The following is a 23,110-nucleotide window of genomic DNA, read 5'->3' on the forward strand; positions in this document are numbered from 1 at the left end:
TTATTGTATTGCAGTCATTTATGAAGTGTTTACTTCAAGTAACAGAAATGTTTTAAATTCTGTGATCCTTCCTCTTTTCAGCATGATAACGGTATGTTCAGTCAGGTACTGACTTTGGATCTTACCGAGTATCCAGATGACCAAGAAGAAATGGAGAAATACATACAAAGTTCTTTATAAAAATAAAACATGGATAACTTCAGGGCCAGGCGACAAGGAGAAGCATGTTTACAGCTGACTGTTAAAATCTGAAAGTGGGTATTAGAGGTCAATAGATAAACGTTTATATTTAAAAAAAAAAAGTATTCTAAAATTTGGAGGGAGTTACTCATTGATACAGTTTGTTAACAAGAGAGAGACAGTTTTTTTATTAAGTGTGTATTATTCTGGTAAGCAAAGTCTTTTCCTCAAAGGTATTTTTTATGTTTTTTCTGTCTTAAGATGAAGGATTATGGGTTCACATAACCACACTGCATTACAGAGAAGTAAGACTTTTTTTTTTATAAGAAATGTGTTTAGATTTATTTCCAGTGCATGTTAACACTGGTCTTGTCAGGACCTTTACAGGTCTTTGTGTTGCAGGTGCATATTTGCTTTGAGATAGGATTATTTCCAGTATCTTGATACTTTAAAAAACAGGAATATAGCCATTGTCTTGTATGACTTGTGTGATGCCTTTGATACTTCAGCTGTCCACTGATACCTTACGAAAACAGTGAGCTTTACAAAAGCTTACCTTACATCTCTAGGGATTTAATGTGACCCGGAAAAAAATTCCAATGTATTGTACCCTATACACAACAGGGAAGAATAAAACAGGTGTGAGGCAGCAGCCATACAGGTAGCAGCCTTAGAAAAAAGTATCTGCTATTATTTTGCAATTGAGTTGACAGCTACCTGTTATATAGCTGTCCCACTCCCATCAATCTTGCTGGCTGTGCTTCATCTAAGAAACACCAATAATAAAGTTGGTTACAGAACACTATTTGAGAGCTAGAATCAATTAATCTGGCCTGTGTTTTACCTTGGTGCATACGGAAGACCTTTATTTGGCTTATGCTGCTCCTAATTACATCTTGTGTTCATATATTAACTTCCTGTAGTCCACCATGCTTATTACACACTTACACCTTGTAATGTCTTGCTTCTACAGTGCTTGTTGCACACAGTTGAACACTGGAAAGTTGAGGTTACTGCATAAGGAAGGAATGACCTATGTGAACGTTAGATAGTGTGTTCCTATGGAAAGCATTTCAGTCACCTAAGTGAACACATTTAACTGTAGAGAAATGTTTATCGAATAGTTAATGTTGCTGCTACACTCCATTAAATGATTTACTCTGAACATAATCCATAAATTTGTAATCCTTATTTAAATGTCTAATAACAAGCATGACAGTGCTTTTATTGGTGTGAAGGATGAATAGAAGAGCAACTGCTGATGTTTTTCAAAGATCTTTGATCCACATCCATCCGTATATTGCAAATACATAAGCTTGGGGTTTTAACCATTTATGCAGAACACATGGTTGAAATAAAAAAATACAGTAAAGAACTAAACAACGTGTAAAGAAAGGTAAAAACTACATATATTAGCTACTATACAAGACTGGCCTGGTTGATTTTAAATATTAAAGCATGTATTAAATGTCCTATCAACTTTATTATACAACATAAACAAAACAGGATAATAAATGGTCAACAAGACTGTTTCAGTCAGTAAATATCTTAGACCCATTTTAAAAAAGTACAAAAAGAACCATCTAGAGTAGACTCAGCAAACATTTAACATGTCCAGTTGTAGGGTTAGTTTCTTCACTGTACTCAGGTAGTGATTTCAATGAGGCTTTAAACAAGTTACTCTTTCACGTAACTCATAAATCAAATGCAACAGACCGCACGTTCTGTCCTTTTTGACTGTTTTAAATCCTGAGGTAGCTTTAAGGCAACCCTGTCCATACAGTGGCTAAAATGTAAATGGATGACAGTAGTTACATGATAGGGGTATAACCCACAAAATAACCCATTAATTACTTATCTGCTTTTCCAGATTCAAATGCAAAGCACTTGAGTAAGGAAAGGCTGTTGTACAAGTCACCAGTGTCTACAAAACCGAAGAATCACTAACGTTTAGTTGCAAGTTGATCCTCACAAGAGGGAGGGAATGTGGTTTTTTAATGTGGATCTGCTTTGAGGCACAGGATAAAGTGCTACGTGACTTTAGGGTACAGCTTAAACTGACCTCTTAAGGACTATTTATCTGTAAATTATGCTGCGGTTTGAAGCATCAGTTTAAGTGTTCTAATCTGATACATCATAGTCCAAACCAGCATACCTAACCACTGAAACTACCCAGTCATGCTGACTGGAGAGGCAAGTTCCATAGGTTAGTCTTACCAGTAATGGTACACGATGCTAAAAGACAATTTTCAAAAGTGATGTGTGCAGAAATGCAATGTCTCAAAGGGAAGAGATGCATTTGGCCACCTTTCAGGCTGGTTTTACTTTAACTTTGAAAACATGGTTGGGTTCTTTGGGTTTTAGTGGATGATAGAATTCCTAAGTATGGTTTCTAAATATGGAGTATTTTCATCTGAGATTGGAGGATGAATGCACATGTATTGTTTAGATTGCTTTTCTATGCAAAGTGGCTTCAGAAATTTCATTTGCCTACTTCAGAACAGGGACAAGGACATCCCCCACCAAAAGAACTCTAACCATCTCAGCAGTGATTAGTCTAAAAAGAAGCATGTGTCTTAGTTTCAAGCTTTTCATTTTGTGAACATGCAGAAGTTGTTTTCCATATAATCATTTAGGTTGGAAAAGACCTTTAAGATCATCAAGGCCAACCATTAACGTAGCAATGCCAAGTCTACCACTAACCCATAGTCCTAAGCACCACATCTACACATCTTTTAAATACCTCCAGTGATGGTGACTCAACCACTTCCTTGGGCAGCCTTTTCCAATGCTTCACAATGCTTCCAGTGAAGAAGTTTTTCCTAATACCAACCCTAGGCCTCCACTGGCACAACTTGAGGCCTATTGCTTCTCAGTCAGAGAAGAGGCCAATCACCGTCTCTCTACAGCCTCCTTTCAGGTAGCAGTAGAGAGCAATAAGGTCTCCCCTGAGCCTTCTCTTCTCCAAACTAAACCACCCCAGTTCCCTCAGCCGCTCCTCATAGAACTTGTGTTCCCAGCCCTTCACCAGCTTCATAGCCCTTCTCTGGGCATGCTCCAGGACCTTGATGTCCTTCTTGTAGTGAGGGGCCCAAAACTGAACACAGTATTTGAGGTGCAGCTTCATGAGAGCAGAGTACAAGGGGATGATCACCTCCCTGGTCCTGCTGGCTACACTATTCCTGGTAGAAGCCAGAATGCCGTTGGCCTTGACCACCTGAGCACGCTGCTAGCTCATGTTCAGCCAGCTATCGACCAATACCCCCAGGTCCCTTTCTGCCAGGCAGCTTTCCAGCCAACCACTCTTCCCCCAGCCTGTAGCACTGCATGAGGTTGTGCCCCAGGTGCAGGACCCAGCACTTAGCCTTGTTGAACCTCATGCAGTTGGCCTTGGCCCATCGGTCCAGCCTATCCAGATCTCTCTGCAAAGCCCTCCTACCCTCAAGCAGATCAACACTACAAGCTTACTGACAGTGCACTCAATCCCCTTGTCCAGATCATTGATAAAGATACTGAAGAGAACTGACCCCATTACTGAGCGCTGGGGGACACCGCTGGTGACTGGGCTCCAGCTGGATTTAACTCCATTTACCACAAACTCTGTGGACCCAGCCCTATCACTTTCACTTCCCCATACAACCTCATTTGCGCTATGTGCTCTCACAAGGCATTACAGATCAGCTCCACAAGGAACCTCAGAGAAACCTGCCTGAAGCAACCTCCAGGACCCCCAAATACAAGTGGGCTCGTATCAGCACAAGAATGACCCTGAATATGCTCTCCTGCAGACACTGAGGTGAGAGGCAGCTGACTAGAAAATTCCAGAAGATCAGCAGTGTTAACAACTGAAGCAGTGATTCTGTCAGTCTAGTGCTGGAACAATTCAGTGCAAGGTGAAGTGACAGTACCTCAGGAAAGAAGTGAATGTACTGCCTAACTTTAGTCATTTGAGTAGTTCAACTGACAAAGTTACACATTAGAAAATGTCAGATACATAATTAGATACTACCCTGTTTTATTTCCACTACATTAAGACTGTCCATTGTCTGCTGAGATAACTGGCAGCATACTCTGTTTAAACAACCACTAGAATATTTCCATGGAAATATACTGCAAAAGGGTCAGTAAGCCCCCACATATGCCGCTGTATTTTTCATGCTTTATTTTCCCCCCCTGTAAACTCATGCCTTAGTAGGCTGACAAATGAAAATGAATGCTTGTGCTAAAAGCGTAAAATAGGGAAGTTATTGTGATGTAGGTTCCATAAATGCAAAATATTTCCGGCTCAAAGCAGCTTAGAGGTCTGAATCTTGCAAACATGTACTGACAGACCCCCTGAAGAGATCAACCTCCTGCAGCCTAATTGCAGATCAGTTGATGAGAAAAAGAATTTTAAGAAATCCTTCATTTTAAAGGCAACTAACAGGTAGTTTCATGGTATGCCAACAGTTATTGACAAATATGAACAGCACCTCCATTGTGGTTCAGATCACCATACTCAGGCCAAAATGTTAAGAACTTAGTCCATCTGACTTCAAGAACAGGCAGGTAAAACTTGTATCTATATGCTTCTAAATGACCTTACAGATACAGTTTCAGTAGTACAGAAGTGCCTGCAGAGTGACTAATATTACTCTCAAAATTTCACATGCATTACACATTTACATCCCTAGAAAAGAAAATGCTAAGATAGATACACAATTTTTATTCCACTTGAAACCATGGAAATACTTAGCTCAAAACCTTCAATGCAGAAATAAGACATCTGCTGTTAAAAACCTTTGGGTTTTGTGTTTTTCTCCCCTCTCATTCAATAGTGGGTATACCGTTATCTGATTGCTTGATTCTCTTGGGAGAGTCAGTACCATTTTCTCCTAATTTCCTTTTAGCACTGTCCACACATGAAGTTCCTGTGGAAAGAGAGGGAAAGAAAAACAGTAAAAAATATTTTAATCGTGCTACATACATGTTTTGTATATGTGCATAAATATATATATATTTTTTTTTTTTACAAGCACTAAATATTAAAACACAATACTGGTCCACTAAGGGTCTTGTATTTGGATTCTAACACCTAGTAAACATCTGCAGCAATTCAGTGACCCCAAGGTTTCTCCCAACACTGAACTGTGGTACTAAGATATAAAACAGTAACTAGCTAACTATACAGCTGCCTTTTGAAGAAAATGAGTTTTCTGGTTGTGTGTGATAATGCCTGTGGAGTTCACAGGCAAGAAGCTTCTGTAAAAAGTCTGGATCTCTTATTCAAAAAGAACAGTTTTTGATATGAGCTACTGCTGAAGCAGAAACAGGAAAGGTGAACAGTAAAAATGAATGGAAGGGAAAGGCCCCCAAAATTATGACATCTATCACCTAAAACTAGTTTTGAATTTTTACTATGCAAAGCTGTATTAGGAAATTTTAACGTGGTACACATTCCAAAATGCAAGTATAACAGGTGCTAAATTTACTTGTAAGGAAGGTGGTAACTAAAAGCTCCTTACTAACTTACTAAGTTGAACTGCATTAAATTGATCTGGTTTCTTCTCCATTGGTGCCTGGTTGTGCTTTCCTGAAAAAGGGGATTTATGATCTCATCTCAAAGACAGATATGCTTAAAATCAAATTCCAAAATTAATCTGTTATTACACCTACCCATAAGTATCTTGGACCTTGCATACTTTTTGATTGTGGAAGAGTGGGGTTTTTAATCTCCTGTAATGCAGAAGACCCTTAACATACAATAAAGAAGTGATACTTCTATACAATTCTGATCCATTGTAATCCTGACATTTGCTGCAGCAGCACAAAAATCTTAGAAGTGCTATGTTTTTAAGTTGAAGTGTTGCTTCAAAGGGATACTTTGCTATTTTATACAAAAAAGTGTATTATTGCTCTGCTTCAGAAGGATCACAGAACCACAGAATTGTAGGGGTTGGAAAGGACCTCAAGAGATCATCAAGTCCTACTCCCCTGCCAAAGTAGGCTCCCTAGAGCAGGCTGCCCAGGTAGGCATCCAGATGGGCCTTGAATATCTCCAGAGAAGGAGACTCCACAACCTCCCTGGGCAGCCTGTTCCAGTGCTCCATCACCCTTACCATGAAGTTCTTTCGCATGTTGGTGCAGAACTTCCTGTGATCCATTTTCACAAAGGATCACAAAGATAATTGTACAACACTTCAAAAATTCACCTTTAGTATTACATACCTTACATAAATGTCTTTAAAAAGAGAGAATCTATGTTTGGAAATTTAAGCCAGAACTCATGGATGTTAATATCTTAATTTAATCAGCACTAATATTTTTGATATATGTTTGCTGGAGTTTGTCATTTTACTGACTGATGACACCCAGCAGTTACATGCTACTATATGGAAAGAAGAGAAAGAATCTGTTAAGTAGACTTTTGCAGCTAAATCAGAGAATTGCACAATTGTCATTTGATTACTTTGTAAGTTACAGACTTATTTTTGTATCTCTGGTAGATAATGAAACTTTGTGAAAATAAGAACATTGTTTACCCAACAGCGTTGTGCTGTCCACTCAGTCAGCATCTAGAGAAGGGTGAGACACAGCAACACCACAAGTTAGCATCCAGTTATTGCACCTTTAAGGTAATGCCCCAAAATACCAAAGTTATATTTCTTTCATATAGCCTGACAGGCTTCTTGTGCTATTTTTAAAGATAGATTTTGCATATGAGCACCAGTTTAAAACAAAAAAAACGGAAGAAGTACTTTTATGGGCAGTAAGAAATCACTGAAAGTTCATGAGTAGGGGTAAGAAAAGAGTTCCCTGCAGGATAAGCCCAGAAACAAACACAAAATAATATAATGTCAATGTCTGTTATAAAGCAAACGTGAAAATAATGAAACCTGGCAGTTGGGTACCACAGAGAGCAGTTACCCACATCTGAAATCAGTTTTCTTTGGGATCCTGACTTGTAAATAAGAACAACAAGAGTTAGAAGTCAGAGGTCCCTCTTCTTGGAAGTAGTATGCCAATCAGTAATCCCTTTGAATGAAAAGGGCAGCATTATGGTCTGATCTTGCAGTCATTTCCAACAAGAATCACCCTTTTTATTTCATATTTAAAGTTCAGTTAAATGTATTTCCCACCCTGTTTTGAGCTCAATGGCTGCTGTGCAATATATTGGATAGTCTGGATTCAACATGCTCTAGATGCTTCTCAGACTATGAAAGTATATGCATAACAATCAACATTAGTATGGCAAAGACTAAAAAAACTAGTAGGCTGAGGCTATTTCAGTGTCTGACATTCCACCCCAATGTATTTTTCAGTGTCTGCACTGCAGACAGACCTTCCAAAATCTAGATGCTATAATACTTTTTTTCTAGCTTTCATGGTCAGAAAAATCTAAGCCAGTCTAAATGGACTATTAACCCACTTACAGAAACAATTACATAATTTGGGCATTTACCTGTGATCATCTTTTGTAGAGAGCAAGGGCAAGATACCTGCTATGCACCACTTTGCAATAACTGTAGACAAAGCAGTTTCACTGACATGATAAATAAGATTTTTGAAATGAGAATCTTCCCAAGGTTATTTTCCCCAGCTCTCTGAATAAGCCATAGTAGAACTGTCCTTGTTTGGAAAATGTTAAAGAAATCTCCCTCCTTTCCTTCAAACTGTTCTTTTTCTACTGTTTTATATTAAAGGCTTTCTATTGTTATGGCTAAGAGATTTTAAGAGTTGAGAGACCACAGATGCAAGGGGGAAAAAAAAAGTGGGTAAAAGGATCTACTTGGTAAAACTTATCTTGTCCATGCACAACTGTTACCTTCTGCAAAGGTATTGAATTATTTCCCATTCTAGCATAAAATGCACTCTACAGAACGTCATTTACTGTCAAAAAGTGGAGTTTTATTCCACAGCTCCTACTTTTCTTTCACAAAAGACTATCCTTACACTCAGGTACTCTAACACAGTCCTAACTTAATTAGTTAAGCTAAATGCTACTGGGTGTACCGTATACATCCTTTTCTGATTTAGTTTCCCACTTTAAGCCTAATCATGAATTTTGGCTCAGTTTATCCCACCAATTATTATATTTTTTTTTAATTCTCTTTTACTATCATGACACATTTTATATAATACTCAATATACCAGAATAGTCCAGACCAATAAACAAACATAAGAGTGAGTATCTTAACCAAATACTACAAAAAGACAAATTCAGAATTAAATTTTAAAGAATCCAAGGAACTTACAGAAATAAATGTGGTTACAATTTTGGCATGTGTTTCAGTTCTACAAGTCAATAATAACTGGAGATGTTCCACAGGCCTAGTGCTAGCGACACACAGTCATCATTTCAGCCCAACTACTAACTGTTCAGATGCAGCATCCTGCTATGTACCTACTCTAAGTTTTCTGAATTAAGAGAATACGTTACTGTTGTGGTTTAGCCCGGCTGGCAGTCAAACACCACACAGCCGTTCGCTCACCCTCCCCCCTCCCTCTCTGGGATGGGGGAGAGAAACGGGAAAGTGAAGTCTGTGAGTTGAGATAAAGACAGTTTATTAAGACAGGGAAAAGAATAACAACAACAACAACAATAATAATAGTATTAATAGTAATAATGTGTACGAAATAAGTGATGCACAATGCAATTGCTCACCACCCGTTGACCGATGCCCAGCCTATCCCCGAGCAGCCGGCCCCCCCTCCACCCCGGCTAGCCACCCCTATATATTGTTCAGCATGACGTCAGATGGTATGGAATACCCCTTTGGCCAGTGTGGGTCAGCTGTCCTGGGTCTGTCCCCTCCCAGCTCCTGCTGCATCCCTAGCCTGCTCGCTAGCAGGACAGAGCGAAAAGCTGAAACGTCCTTGGCTTGGTGTAAGCACTGCTCTACAACAATTAAAACATCAGCATGTTATCAGCGCTCTTCTCATTCTAATCCAAAACATAGCACCCTGCCAGCTACTAGGAGGAAAATTAACTCTGTCCTAACTGAAACCAGGACAGATATCCACCCCTTATTCCATACCATTTATGTCATGCTCAGGTTACACTCTTTCCAATACCTTCTAATTAATCACCATTTTCATCTATGATATATAGCAACCATGGTAGCGATGACATACAGTGTTATATGATAATTAACATACTACAATTCAACTCATAGGCTATTCTCACCCAGTATTAGGTCCCCTTGAGGTACACACCGGACCTCCCCATTCTCTTGCATTACCCACCAAGTGCATCCAGGTCCCTGAGCAAAAGCAATCCCACGAATGGGCTTGCCTTTTCCTGAGGCAGGAGTAGCCCAGACTGTCTTACCCAGCATGTTTCTTACGTGCACTACAGGAACTTTATCCCCTTCTACAGTGCGTAACAGGTTTGATTGGGCAGGTCCAGCTCGGTTGGCAGATCCTCTAGTATTGACTAACCAGGTGGCCTTTGCCAAATGTGTTTCCCAATTTTTGAATGTCCCAGCACCCATTGCTTTCAGTGTAGTCTTTAACAGTCCATTGTATCGTTCAACTTTCCCGGAGGCTGGTGCATGATAAGGGATGTGATACACCCACTCAATACCATGTTCTTTGGCCCAAGTGTCTATAAGGTTGTTTCGGAAATGAGTCCCATTGTCTGACTCAATTCTTTCTGGGGTGCCATGTCGCCATAGGACTTGCTTTTCAAGGCCCAGGATAGTGTTCCGGGCGGTGGCATGGGGCACAGGATATGTTTCCAGCCATCCGGTGGTTGCTTCCACCATTGTAAATACGTGGCGCTTGCCGTTGCGGGTTTGGGGGAGTGTGATGTAATCAATCTGCCAGGCCTCTCCATATTTGTATTTCAGCCATCGTCCTCCACACCAGAGAGGCTTTGACCATTTGGCTTGTTTAATTGCAGCACCTGTTTCACAATCATGAATAACCTGTGCTATAGTGTCCATGGTCAGGTCCACCCCTCGGTCACGAGCCCATCTGTATGTTGCATCTCTACCTTGATGGCCTGAGGTGTCATGGGCCCATCGGGCTATAAATAATTCACCTTTATGTTGCCAGTCCAGGTCCACCTGAGCCACTTCAATCTTAGCAGCCTGATCCACCTGCTGGTTGTTTTGATGTTCTTCAGTAGCCTGATTCTTGGGCACATGAGCATCTACATGGCGTACCTTTACAACCAGGTTCTCTACCCGGGCAGCAATATCTTGCCACAATGCAGCAGCCCAGATGGGTTTGCCCCGGCGCTCCCAGTTGTTCTGCTTCCATTGCTGTAACCACCCCCACAGGGCATTTGCTACCATCCATGAATCAGTATAGAGATAGAGAACTGGCCACTTTTCTCGTTCAGCAATATCTAAGGCCAGCTGAACGGCTTTCACTTCTGCAAACTGACTCGATTCACCTTCTCCCTCAGCAGCTTCTGCAACTCGTCGTGTAGGACTCCATACAGCAGCTTTCCATCTCTGATGCTTTCCCACAATACGACAGGACCCATCGGTGAACAGGGCATATTTCTTCTCATTTTCTGGTAGCTTGTTGTACAGTGGGGCTTCTTCAGCACGGACCACCTCCTCCTCTGACGATATCCCAAAGTACTTGCCTTCTGGCCAGTCCATAATCACTTCCAGGATTCCTGGGCGACTGGGGTTTCCTATTCGAGCCCGCTGAGTAATCAGTGCAACCCACTTGCTCCATGTAGCATCAGTTGCATGATGTGTAGAGGGGACCCTTCCTTTGAACATCCAACCTAGTACCGGCAGTCGGGGTGCCAGGAGGAGCTGCGCTTCAGTACCGACCACTTCCGAAGCAGATCGAACTCCCTCATATGCTGCCAATATCTCCTTTTCGGTTGGAGTATAGCGGGCCTCAGATCCTCTGTATCCCCGACTCCAAAACCCCAGGGGTCGACCTCGAGTTTCCCCAGGTTCTTTCTGCCAGAGGCTCCAGGTGGGACCATTCTCCCCGGCTGCGGTGTAGAGCACATTCTTTACATCTGGTCCTGTTCGGACTGGCCCAAGGGCTACTGCATGAACTATTTCCTGTTTAATTTGTTCAAAGGCTTGTCGTTGCTCAGGGCCCCATTCAAAAGCATTCTTCTTACGGGTTACTTGGTAGAGCGGGTTTAGAATCAGACTGTAATTTGGAATATGCATTCTCCAAAACCCCACGACACCTAGGAAAGTTTGTGTTTCCTTCTTGCTAGTTGGTGGAGACATAGCTGTTATTTTGTTGATCACATCCATTGGGATTTGACGACGTCCATCTTGCCACTTTATTCCTAAAAACTGGATCTCTCGTGCAGGTCCTTTAACTTTATTTTGTTTTATGGCAAAACCGGCCTTCAGAAGGATTTGGACTATTTTCTTCCCTTTCTCGAAAACTTCCTCTGCAGTGTCACCCCACACAATGATGTCATCGATGTACTGCAGGTGTTCAGGAGCCTCCCCCTGCTCCAGCGCAGACTGGATCAGACCATGGCAAATGGTAGGGCTATGTTTCCACCCCTGGGGCAGCCGATTCCAAGTATATTGGACTCCCCTCCAAGTGAAAGCAAACTGTGGCCTGCACTCTGCTGCTAGAGGGATGGAGAAAAATGCATTAGCAATATCAATTGTGGCATACCACTTGGCTGCCTTTGATTCCAGTTCGTACTGGAGTTCTAGCATGTCCGGCACTGCAGCACTCAGTGGTGGCGTGACTTCGTTCAGGCCACGATAGTCCACTGTTAGTCTCCACTCACCATTAGACTTTCGCACTGGCCATATGGGACTATTAAAAGGTGAATGGGTCTTGCTGATCACTCCTTGGCTCTCCAGTTGACGAATTAGCTCGTGGATGGGAATCAGGGAGTCTCGGTTGGTGCGATATTGCCGCCGGTGCACAGTTGTGGTAGCGATTGGCACTTGCTGTTCTTCAACCCTCAGCAACCCCACAACAGAAGGGTCCTCTGAGAGACCGGGCAAGGTAGACAACTGTTTAATGTCCTCTGTCTCTAAGGCAGCTATGCCAAAAGCCCAGCGGAACCCTTTTGGGTCCTTGAAATATCCTCTTCTAAGATAGTCTATGCCAAGGATGCACGGAGCATCCGGGCCAGTCACAATACGGTGCTTTTGCCACTCATTTCCGGTTAGACTCACTTCAGCCTCCAATACAGTTAACTCCTGGGATCCCCCTGTCACGCCATAAATACAGATGGGCTCTGGCTCTTTACAGCTTGATGGCATTAGAGTACATTGTGCACCGGTGTCTACTAGAGCCTTATACTTCTGTGCGTCAGACGTGCCAGGCCATCGAATCCACACAGTCCAATAAACTCGGTTGTCCCTTTCCTCCCCCTGGCTGGAGGCAGGGCCCCTCTAGTCCTGGTCAGAATCTTCGTTTCTGTGTTTAAAGGACTGCCTGCTAGAAGTTGGAGCAGCAAACTTTTCAGAGAACCCCTTTCTCCCGATTGTTTTCTTTTGCAACTCACGTACCCGTGCCTCTAGGGTCTCAGTAGATTTTCCATCCCATTTTCTCATGTCCTCTCCATGGTCACGTAGGTAAAACCACAGGGTGGTGCGGGGTGTGTACCCACCATATTGTCTTCTTTGCACGGATGCATGTTTACCCCTAATAGCCGAGACGCTGGTTTGTACAGGTGGGGAAGAAAATACACTCTCTTTAAGTTGCTGGACCTCTTCAAAAAGTTTCTCCAAAGTATTCTCTTTTAGTTGGTGGCCACTGGTTTGTTCAGGTGGGGGGGAGGATAAATCCTCTTTAAGTTGGTGGAACTCTTCAGAGAGTTTCTCCACAGCCGAGACGCAGGCCTGTAGGGAAGAGGAGAGATTTCCTTCGTACTCCCGGAGTTGTTTAGCCATGTCACCCACTGTGGGATCTTCACCGTTTTTCCAGGTTATTATTGCCAATGTGCTGGCCCATGTTGATGGTGCATTCCGTACAAACTTCCGCCATATGGGTCGAGTACACTGGACTTCATCTGGATCTGTGGATGTTTGTGCATCGTCTAAGTCCTTATAAATTACTTCCCGTAAGGCTAATTCCCTCAGGTACTGAATTCCCTTCTCCATGGTGGTCCACTTGACTGGTACACATACAAGTTCTTCCCTGTAGGGATACCTTCCCTTCACAGCTAACAGGAGACGCCTCCAGAGGCTGTGAGATCATGCTCCATCTCCAATTGCTTTGTCAATGCTTGCATCTCTAGCAAGGGATCCCAACCGCTTGGCTTCCCTGCCCTCTAATTTCACACCATTGGCTCCAGTGTCCCAGCACCGGAGCAGCCAGGTAACAAGCTGTTCACCTATACAGCGACCAAAATCTTTTCGCACATCTCGTAGCTCACGCTGGTATAGGGTTCGGGTAGTTACTGTTGACTTACTGACATCCTCATTCTCATCTTCATCCTCCTGCACACTTGATGGCCCAGCCTCGTCTTCTCCACACCCAGACTTAGCAGAAGACTTTCTGCGTTCTAAACGACCTGAGTCTCTATACCATTTTTTCACCTTTTCTACAGGGGCAACTTGCACTGCTACAGCTCGCCTCTCCGACCCAGCCACAGGGTCTGCCACAGGGGTTGGAGTACCCTCTGCAGGGGCAACTTGCACTGCTACAGTTCGTTTCTCTGACCCAGCCACAGGAGTGGGAACGGCTGCGGGAGCTGGAGCCGGGATGGCTGCGGGAGCTGTCACTAGGTTGATAGTAGCATCAATTGCAGCTCGATAGGCACAAGCCAGACCCCAGCACGCCACAGTGATTTGTGTCACTTTGGAACTGCCAGAGTCATGACACCTTTTTTTCAAGCATTCTACCAGTTTTTTAGGATTTTGCAGTTGTTCAGGGGTGAATGTCCAAAACACTGGAGGTGCCCACTGCCCTAGAAACCTGCCCATATCCTCCCACACTCCCTGCCACTCGCAAATATCCCGCCTCAAGACAGATCTCCGGATGAGATTCCTAAGTAGTTGTTTAACCTTAAACAAAACCTGAAGCGCATTCAGGAGACATAACAACAAGAACATGCTGGTCTGAGTATCCCAAGGATATTCAACATCTTGGAGAGCTACCGTAACTAGCTCGGGGGATAAGAGGGTGGTGAAGGAGGAAGGGAGAGTGAGCAGGTAGGAAAAAATATCTTCCCCTGTCCCCTCCACAGATTGACTCCCTGATGAAAAAAGGCAATAGATGTAATTGCTAATAGTTTCTGAGATATGGTTTCCGAAGTATAGAGTCGACGACAGTGCTGAGAACAAATACCAGGTTAGAGTCATGACCAGATACCTCATCATTTCATAAGCCATCGTTACACCACACAGTACCATAACAATCTTAAACCAGGGCCCAGAAAGGATAAACAGCATGACAGGGAGCACATACAGGAAGTAACTTGCTATAAAACTCAATTTGGGAAACAGGCACAGCAGACTTGAGATTAAGGCAATCAACATTGTGACTAGCAACTATTAAGCAGGTCGAATACTTATACCAATTTTAGTTTAACACACTCTGGTCAAATCTGTCGATATCTCAACCCTTCGTGCCCCACGTTGGGTGCCAAATGGACTGTTGTGGTTTAGCCCGGCTGGCAGTCAAACACCACACAGCCGTTCGCTCACCCTCCCCCCTCCCTCTCCGGGATGGGGGAGAGAAACGGGAAAGTGAAGTCTGTGAGTTGAGATAAAGACAGTTTATTAAGACAGGGAAAAGAATAACAACAACAACAACAATAATAATAGTATTAATAGTAATAATGTGTACGAAATAAGTGATGCACAATGCAATTGCTCACCACCCGTTGACCGATGCCCAGCCTATCCCCGAGCAGCCGGCCCCCCCTCCACCCCGGCTAGCCACCCCTATATATTGTTCAACATGACGTCAGATGGTATGGAATACCCCTTTGGCCAGTTTGGGTCAGCTGTCCTGGGTCTGTCCCCTCCCAGCTCCTGCTGCATCCCTAGCCTGCTCGCTAGCAGGACAGAGAGAGGCTGAAAAGTCCTTGGCTTGGTGTAAGCACTGCTCTACAACAATTAAAACATCAGCATGTTATCAGCGCTCTTCTCATTCTAATCCAAAACATAGCACCCTGCCAGCTACTAGGAGGAAAATTAACTCTGTCCTAACTGAAACCAGGACAATTACCTGGACTTCTGTGCTTGCAGATTTGAGCAGTCAGATCTTGTACATACTCTGGGAATTGTTTAAAGCAGTCCCCATAAGATACTACTTTTATCCCATGCAGAAGCATATCTGCCTGGAGCTTTAAAAAGTGGTCTTCGTTTTCTTTAAGCACCAACATATAATGTTCTAAATCCACCTTATTCTTTACAGTATAAAGAAAAAGAGCTTGGAATATCTGATCACGTAGAGTCTCTCCACAGCCCAAAACAAAAAAAGACTTTGTTTGATACAAATTTTGAAGAACTTCCTGTTCAGAAATATAAAAACAGAAGAGCTACATTTACTTTGACAGTCAAAAGATCAAAGTAAGAGCTTTTAAAATGCATCAGGCATAAAAGGAGAAGCAGAGCATCCATCACTACTGAACTGAATTAAGCATATATTTTAGGATTGCGGCAAACTGACATTTCATAAGCACTGTTTCTACAAAAAAAATATATCTTCAAAATCAAAAGTTACCATAGAAAATTAAGTACATGTAAATATTTCCAGTAAGGACATTTTAAACAGAAAGAATAATGATTATAGAATGTTAGACTCCTGATAGGTCAATCACTAAGTAAGGAAAATTAATATTCTTTACCAAATGTTTGACTTCTCCATACATGTAACACAACATTAAGGATCCAAGATCTGGAGCTAGTTATAGCTTATGCCCCTAAAAAATGAACCCAAGCAATCAGATAGTAAAGAATCACTGCAATGGTGTTTAACATTTGCAATGGTGTCTAACATTCTAGGTCTGGTGTTCTTCCTTAAGATAAATTCAAAGAGCTTTAGAACTATGACATACAACTGGGGTTTTTAATTGTGACTTGCAAAGAAGCAGTATACAGGGGCATACACTGCCCTAGGAACATAACTTGCTTTCTGAATAATGTCATTTTTCTGTGTCCCAATTATTTAAGCTAGGGTTTTGTTGGATCATATAGGCTAAGGTAATGTGTATAAAGTGACAAAAAAACAAAATAGTTTGGAAACACGCAGTAAGAATTTTAAAGATCACAAAACCATGACTTCAGGATCTTGAGTAACATCTTTATATCCTGAAGGATCTAGCACCATTCCACAAGGATCTGTATACAAGCCATGAATATGAAGAACTCCATATTTTATATGACCTCTTGCCCACTGAAGAACCTAAAGAAAATTAAACATTACATCTACTATAGTGAAATATTGCAAAAATATACAGCTGTCCTAACATATAAAACCACTTAAAGCAGAAGTAACTTCTGCATTTTTCTGCAGCAAGAGTTTAATTTAATTACTAAGCTTATTTTAAATTACAAGGAGGTGATTGCTGATACTGAAGATGATTGCAGCTTTTCAGTCCAAATAAGCATTCAACCAACAAGCAAATTCCAGCAATGCTGACAGAAAATACATGAAAAGCAAATTACCAGCTAGGTGAAGTCTTATTTGTGATTGTTACAATTATTTCATGAAAGTTTTATCAGTTTTTATTTTTCCAGGGAATGTAGGGAGTGGTTAATAAATGTGCCGCTGAAATGTCATTTGGTGAACTGTTATCAGATTACTCAGAATAAACACACTGAAAATAAACGTTAGTGCATCAGCTGTTAACTTATAAGTATGCTTTAACAATTAAAAAGTTTTAGCCTTAACAGACTTTACACAGGAAAACAATCAGTCAATGAAGACTAAGAGCTGCCTTCTCTTTTAAGTCATACCTTATCCTTATCTTTCAAGTCCAAAGACTCCATAGGTTTACCCTGTTGATGACCAAATATTTCAAGTAAATTGTCATAATTTGTAGTCAGAACCATTGTGCCTCTCTCCATTAGTCTCAGGATTGATTGCAGAACAACAGGGTTCTGAATGGGTTGTTCTAAGTTATCAAACACCTCCATTAAGCAATCCTGGAAGAAGTTGGGCTTAGTATCCCCAGTACGCTGAAGAACGAAAAAAAAATATGAACACTTCATAAGTATGAAGCGCGACATTATGAATACCTCTAACAGAAAACCCATATTTACTTAATGCTAAAGCATTTCTTTAAAAGAGAAATAGGTGTAATAACCTAGGAACTCACACAGTATATAAAGCATAAATGTCTGAATGTACAAAAAAATCAGAAATAATCTCCACTTTATATCACTTAAAGTAATACTGTAGTTTGCTCAAGGAAGCTTGTGAGGTAGGTACAGTAAAACCAAATTGTTTTGCTACAGTTAAATCCTCACTGTAAAAAAAAATAAAATGAAGGTCTGCTGTCCTAAAAGCACAGGTGACATTTGCCCAGAGTACCTGCTGGGACAGACACAACCACATATCAATTCTGTAAAACATACAGACTTCTTATTCAATAAACACAGAACAAATGTCTAAGCCTCAAGCAGTTACTGCCCTACCTACATGGAAACCTCACCTTTCTCAATATACTTTTACTGCTTTGAAGATCAGTTAGTGTACTAAAATTATCATTCCCTAGATTTGAAGTTTGTTATATACTACTAGAGAGTGTGGATTGTTTTGTGATTTTGTTTATATTTTCGCTTCCTAATTGTGAAAGAATTTCTTAATCATTAAATCTGCTGCAAAGCCTAACAGACTCCTCCCAAAAGGGAGAGGTTACTATTATACTTCACCTGTAGAGAAGCTTGTAACCCTCACCACCTGCTGCAGAACATTGAGCATATCCTACAACTTAGCAGTATTTACATCACTCTGATTGTATGTGTATGTCACTAATTGGCGAAGACTTGGCAAACCTATTAATGCACAATTTGAAAATCTCTGGGGCCTAGAATCAAAAGGCTAAGAAACTGGGCATGTATGGACTGACTTCAGTGAAGCGTAAGCTACAGCAGTTCAGTTTGTGTGATCTAAAGCTATCAGTGGGGTCAAAGTCCACCTGTATTTTCAGTCTCACTACCTTTAGCGAGCAGAGCTATAAGTTCCTCTTTCAGTGGCATGCAACATTATGTAGAATATTTAATAGTCAAGACTCTTGCTTGCATTAATTATGATGAAAGCTTACTTGCACTAAAATAGTTTGTGTTTTTTTTAAGCCTCTCCACATGTTCAGTGTACTATATGAGTATGAGCAAAATTTCAATTTTAAACAGTAAAATTTGAGTTTTGGCAAACAGGCAAAAATTTTAGTTGGTAACAAAGTAAAAATGTATAATAATTCCAGAAGTCAGCATATGTTATAAACACACTCACTGGTGACATTTTCCTGATGAGATCATGTGCAACCACAAGCAGGTCTCTATCTTTGATCACTTTTTTACGAAATTCAGCAACATCTCCTGGATGCAGCACCTCCAACTGTTCAGCTGCTTCAATTACAGCCTCAATGCAGCTTCTCCAGGAGCACAGCGCTGGGATTCCTGGTGCAACAGCAGCACTTACTCCAGTTCCAATTACAAGAAAAAGGACCCGAGGCTGCTTTCTTATCAGGCTTTTTAAGAATTTTCTCAAAAGAAGAAAACAAAGAACACAGATCATTTTCTGCAGTTTAGTACATTTTCTACTTCTAATTTGTCTGAAGATTTCATGTCACTCAAGAAGCCTGTATGAGATATTAACACTTGTGCAAAATACCGAACACCCAGAAGGAAATGAGTCCTCCTTTTCTGTGCAGAAGGATGGCAGCAGTTAACAATCCTCCCCAAAGCTAAAATGGACTTTTCCCCCCATGTTAACATGCATAATAAAAGCCATAAGATGACAGCAACTTTAAATCACTAACACTTTTGAGATCCAAAATGGTTGACTACCAATTTTCAGTTCACTGGGCTAGCCAAACACCATTTCAAAAGAAATTTTGAAAAAGCAGTCAAAGGACTGCCCAATCATTTATTTAATGCACAAGACAGAAAGTAATTAGAACTATTACAAATGGGAAGGTTCTGCTATTTCAAACGAAACTTGGTTTTATCTGGAAAAAAAAGCAGTGTATTTATTCCCACTTATTCTCACTTTAGGACACACAAACATAAGAACAGTCATGCTTGTACAGACCAAGGGTTTATCTAGCCCCCTGTTCTGATGCTACTTATCCACAGGTTACAGCCAAATGCACTTTTGAGAGTATCCCAGTATTCATTGAACAAGACAGCACAAGAAACTACCATGAGAGTCTGGCTGTGTTTCAGTAATAATCCTGATGCTTATACAAAATAATTCCATTTAACCCCTTATTCCAAATACGTATTTTAGCACCAAGCCAGTGTAAAAGAACTGATGTTTCCTCACCAATTATTCTTTCCACCATTACTTTGCAAAGATGCGTAAAGACACATCACACAGAGAAGTCACTGTAGATAAACAAGGATTTCAGTAATAAAAAACCTCAACATTCCCTTGACTTTCAAACCTACCTTTACAGTTAATTACTGTTAATCCAGCATCACAGTTCTTCAATACCTCTTATTTCACAATAACCTGAAACTATCTAGCTAAAACTGAAACATTTAACTTGAAATGGCCTCAGACAAAGAAATTAATAAACCTGTTGATAATGGTAATGCTTGTAGCTAAAGCCTACAAAGAAAATGTTGTTGATAATCCCCTTGTCTTCCTACTACATTCAGCACAAATTACTTCTACTCAGCAAGCATGTTATTCATGCCCCAAGAACAAATTAAGCAAATATGAAGCACATGGTTAGAGGAGAAACTAGTTTTTGAAGATCACTTCAAGTTGTCAAGTATGATGTTGTTCTCATATCTGACTTTCAATAATGTATTTCCATTATGTTTTCAGATTTTCATCAACAGTTTTGCAGAATAGCCTCTGCAACACTAGTTACCTGGATTTTTGCTCACTTCTAATTGTTGACCTTTCCAACAAATCCATCTCTGGGCCCTAAGTAAAAGAAAAAGTAAAATAATTCTTAATGCATCTACCTTAGAAAAGCATTAGTCAGCATTTCTGTTTATTTTTTATCAAGTATTTAAAATTAAAAAAAAAAAAAAAAAAAATCAATCTCTGTATCATGTCCCAGTTAAACAAGAGACTGATAGAAAGCAAGCTGACAAAGTATGAGCGTGAACTGCCACAGTTCCACGTCAGCTCAGCCAGTCAGTATTTTGAAGCTAATGGAGGTGGGGCTATTCACACATAGTGAATTTAGACACAGGTGTATTTCAGTTAAAGTTTATCATAACCACAAAAATGTTAATTCATTTCAAGTAAATGAATGCTTTTCTTAAAAATAAAGAAACGCACATACGGATTCTTGACCATAGAAGACTTACCTGCTAAAAAAAAAAAGAAAAAGCAATGATTGAATAATCAAGACTTAATTTGAAATTAAGTTATTATTAATTACCCTACCACACCATATTATAAAGAATATTTTTCCCCCCCTCAGAAGGATTTTAAATAGAAACTTCTTTCTGTATCTTCTACATCATCACTTGAACTGGCATCCAGTCAAGATCCTTGTCCCAGAATTGTCAGATAATTGTTCCAGATTTTTTTTTTTTTAGCCTAACTTCTATGAAACTTAGGCATCATTTCTGTTTGCAAACAACCCTTTAAGTTTCCAAAAATCGAAACAAACAACAGGAATTCATTCACCTTTCTTACAGGTTCAGCAGATTATGGAATTCAGAGCAGAAAACTGCACTTTTTAGACAATATAAGCCAAAGAAAGAACAAAATGTAAAGAGGATTATACTTTCAAAATCATTAACACAAATCTTATACCAAAAAGCATACTACTACTAAATCACTAATTCTACCTTCTAGTTCATTGAAGCTCTATGATACGCTTCAAAGGTGGAACCAGTTTGAGCTCTTTATTCAAAATGCATGGTTAAAATGAAGAGAAACTCTGCTACCAACTGTAAATCTAGAATTAAGACACCCTGGAGTTATTCTAGGCTTTTACTGTTATCATCAACATTGCAATTGTGTCTCATACTCTGAAGTCCATAAAACCACAGAAACATTTGCTCAGGGCTTCACGTTATAAACATGATACATCAAATAGAGAGAGAAAAAAAAAAAAAAGAAAAACAGTACCTAAATAATCAGGAATCTGATCTCATTTGTTTCACAAGTTAATAGCATTTATGCAGATAACCCTGCATCTCTCCCCATCCTGACATTCATAGTCGACAGATCCTTATTTGTCTCTGTTGTTTCCAACACATGATTAGTGAGCTGCTATAAAACTCCTCCTCCTCGCAAGAAGCTCATTCATCGGGGTAAGGTCCAAGATGTCATCTTTCTATAACAATCTCTAAGTATAGAAAACTTTCTTTTAGTCTGTCTCTCTCCAACAATCTTCTCAAGCCAATTTAAATCTAAAGCATAAGAATAATGTTGACAAGAGACTTTGGCTACAGTATCAACACTTAGAAATCACCAAGTTTTATTATATTAATTCTTCGGTTTGTTTTTATAAGGACATATTTTTGTTTGGCTTTGAAACCCATCTTAGTTTGTGGCTGTGGAGACTGCAGACCCTAATTCCTCAGAAAAGCATCCTGCCAGACCCTCTGCTTCCAAAGGCTACTTGCCAACTCCAAAGCTCACCTGATGAAAGCTAATTTGGAAGCAGAAGGCCTAAGCCTGGAGATCATCTGACACACAGTCATCAGCATTTCTGAGGAAAACACCCAAGAATTCTTTTCAAGTAGAAAAATCTTTTCTTGGGGCAGTATTTTCTCCACACTCCATTTGCAAACAGCATCCTATAAAAGCACTATACTGTCAGCTAAAGAACACTAGCATGCTTAGTATGTAGAATAAGCAATTTTGAGCAAAACACTCAAAAATCTGGATAACAAAATACCTTTTTGTACAGAAAAACTATGAGTTCCCAATGTAAGAACCCCTCATGAAGGAAACAGGACTCATTTGCTTAGAAAAGAGACTGTTTCATTAAAGCATTTGGGGGACAAAAAAAGAAAACACTTTAACAACTACGCAATTAACTTGCTCAAACGAACAAAACGATGTCACCACCTGGTGCTTTAGACCTTAGTAGTTGCTTTTACCCGCCTACGGCTTCCTGAAGCAGCTCGGGCGTGAGCTAGCGGCCGCAGTCCCCCCCCGCCGTGTAAGCAACCGCAGCTGAAGGGACGCGGCTCCGGCTCCTGCCGCCACCGCCCCTCAGCCAGCCCCACGGCCAGAGGCGGAGCCAAATACGGAGCTGAGCGCGGAGCGACGGTTTTAACGGCCGGGCCGTTAGGAGTTGTTACCAGCACCCTGCCGCCATAATGGCCGTGGCGCCGCCCCGCCCGGCGCCGTGCTCTCAAGGCCGGGCTCTGCCGAAGCTTTCCCCGCCGGTCGGGAAACAGCCGCCGCGGCAGCGAGGGGCCGCCCCTGCGCGGTTCCTGCCCTGAGGGAGCTGCGCTCCCATGAAATCAGGCACCCAGATCTGACAGGTCTGCATCCCCGCCTTCAGCCAGGGGATGCTGGCAAGGTGTCGCACAGCCGCGCGCCTCTCCTCATTCATAAAGTGGGGCTGGGTAATGCTTACACGCCTCTAAAAATCCTTCCAACTCTTCACAGGCAAAAAAGTATGGGTTAGCTGTCGGTATGAAAAAGAAGAATCGATGATCATTTACAGAAGAAAGGGAACTGATTGTTGGTTGCAGAAGAAAGGAAATGGGTAACCATGAAGATTAACAGAGTTAGTACTACCGAAACTTATAGAGGACACCCCTACTAACAATGAAATGTATTAGGGTGATGAGAAAGCAAAACAGAATAAATAAAAAAAAAAAAGCACAAAGACACTTTAGAATTACCTTCAGCGGATCTAATCAGGGATAAGCTTGAT

At 41.1% G+C, this 23,110-nt stretch overlaps 2 protein-coding genes across 13 annotated transcripts in view; one reads left to right on the top strand and one right to left on the bottom strand.

Moving 5' to 3' along the window:
• The window catches only part of SMC1B (structural maintenance of chromosomes 1B), a 41,895-nt gene extending 37,336 nt beyond the window's left edge, over positions 1 to 4,559 (top strand). For all 3 annotated transcript variants that reach the window (XM_040564752.1, XM_040564770.1, XM_040564761.1), the window contains one exon: positions 82 to 4,559. In XM_040564752.1, coding sequence (XP_040420686.1) covers positions 82 to 180 — 99 coding nt within the window. In that variant the 3' untranslated portion in view covers positions 181 to 4,559. The remainder of the gene's footprint in view (positions 1 to 81) is intronic.
• Positions 4,560 to 4,719: 160 nt separating this feature from the next.
• FAM118A (family with sequence similarity 118 member A) lies at positions 4,720 to 23,110 on the bottom strand. Of its 10 annotated transcripts, none has more exons than XM_040564834.1 (9): positions 22,323 to 22,550; positions 21,343 to 21,562; positions 20,123 to 20,178; positions 18,532 to 18,784; positions 17,034 to 17,255; positions 16,351 to 16,479; positions 15,301 to 15,586; positions 6,702 to 6,734; positions 4,720 to 5,090 (listed from the first exon to the last, which is right to left on the bottom strand). In XM_040564834.1, exons 3-8 carry the CDS (start codon positions 20,167 to 20,169, stop codon positions 6,724 to 6,726), a joined length of 948 nt encoding a protein of 315 aa, XP_040420768.1. In that variant the 5' UTR covers positions 20,170 to 20,178; positions 21,343 to 21,562; positions 22,323 to 22,550; the 3' UTR covers positions 4,720 to 5,090; positions 6,702 to 6,723. The 10 variants fall into 10 exon arrangements, with proteins under 10 accessions (XP_040420768.1, XP_040420778.1, XP_040420786.1 ...); XM_040564844.1 differs by having other exon boundaries at positions 22,291 to 22,504; XM_040564852.1 differs by lacking the exons at positions 21,343 to 21,562; positions 22,323 to 22,550 and adding an exon at positions 23,079 to 23,110.

The sequence above is a fragment of the Cygnus olor genome, chromosome 1 (assembly GCF_009769625.2).
Source record: "Cygnus olor isolate bCygOlo1 chromosome 1, bCygOlo1.pri.v2, whole genome shotgun sequence".
Classification (NCBI taxonomy): domain Eukaryota; kingdom Metazoa; phylum Chordata; class Aves; order Anseriformes; family Anatidae; genus Cygnus; species Cygnus olor.

Bases quoted from the DNA above. Each gene is read 5' to 3' on its own strand.
- FAM118A (XM_040564816.1), bottom strand. From the start codon at position 20,169: ATGGATTTGTTGGAAAGGTCAACAATTAGAAGTGAGCAAAAATCCAG. The intron at 18,785-20,122 runs GTAACTAGTGTT...TCTTCTTTTGAG, and splicing joins AGAAGTGAGCAAAAATCCAG to AAAATTCTTAAAAAGCCTGA. The intron at 16,480-17,033 runs GTATGACTTAAA...AATTTTCTTTAG, and splicing joins ACTTGAAAGATAAGGATAAG to GTTCTTCAGTGGGCAAGAGG.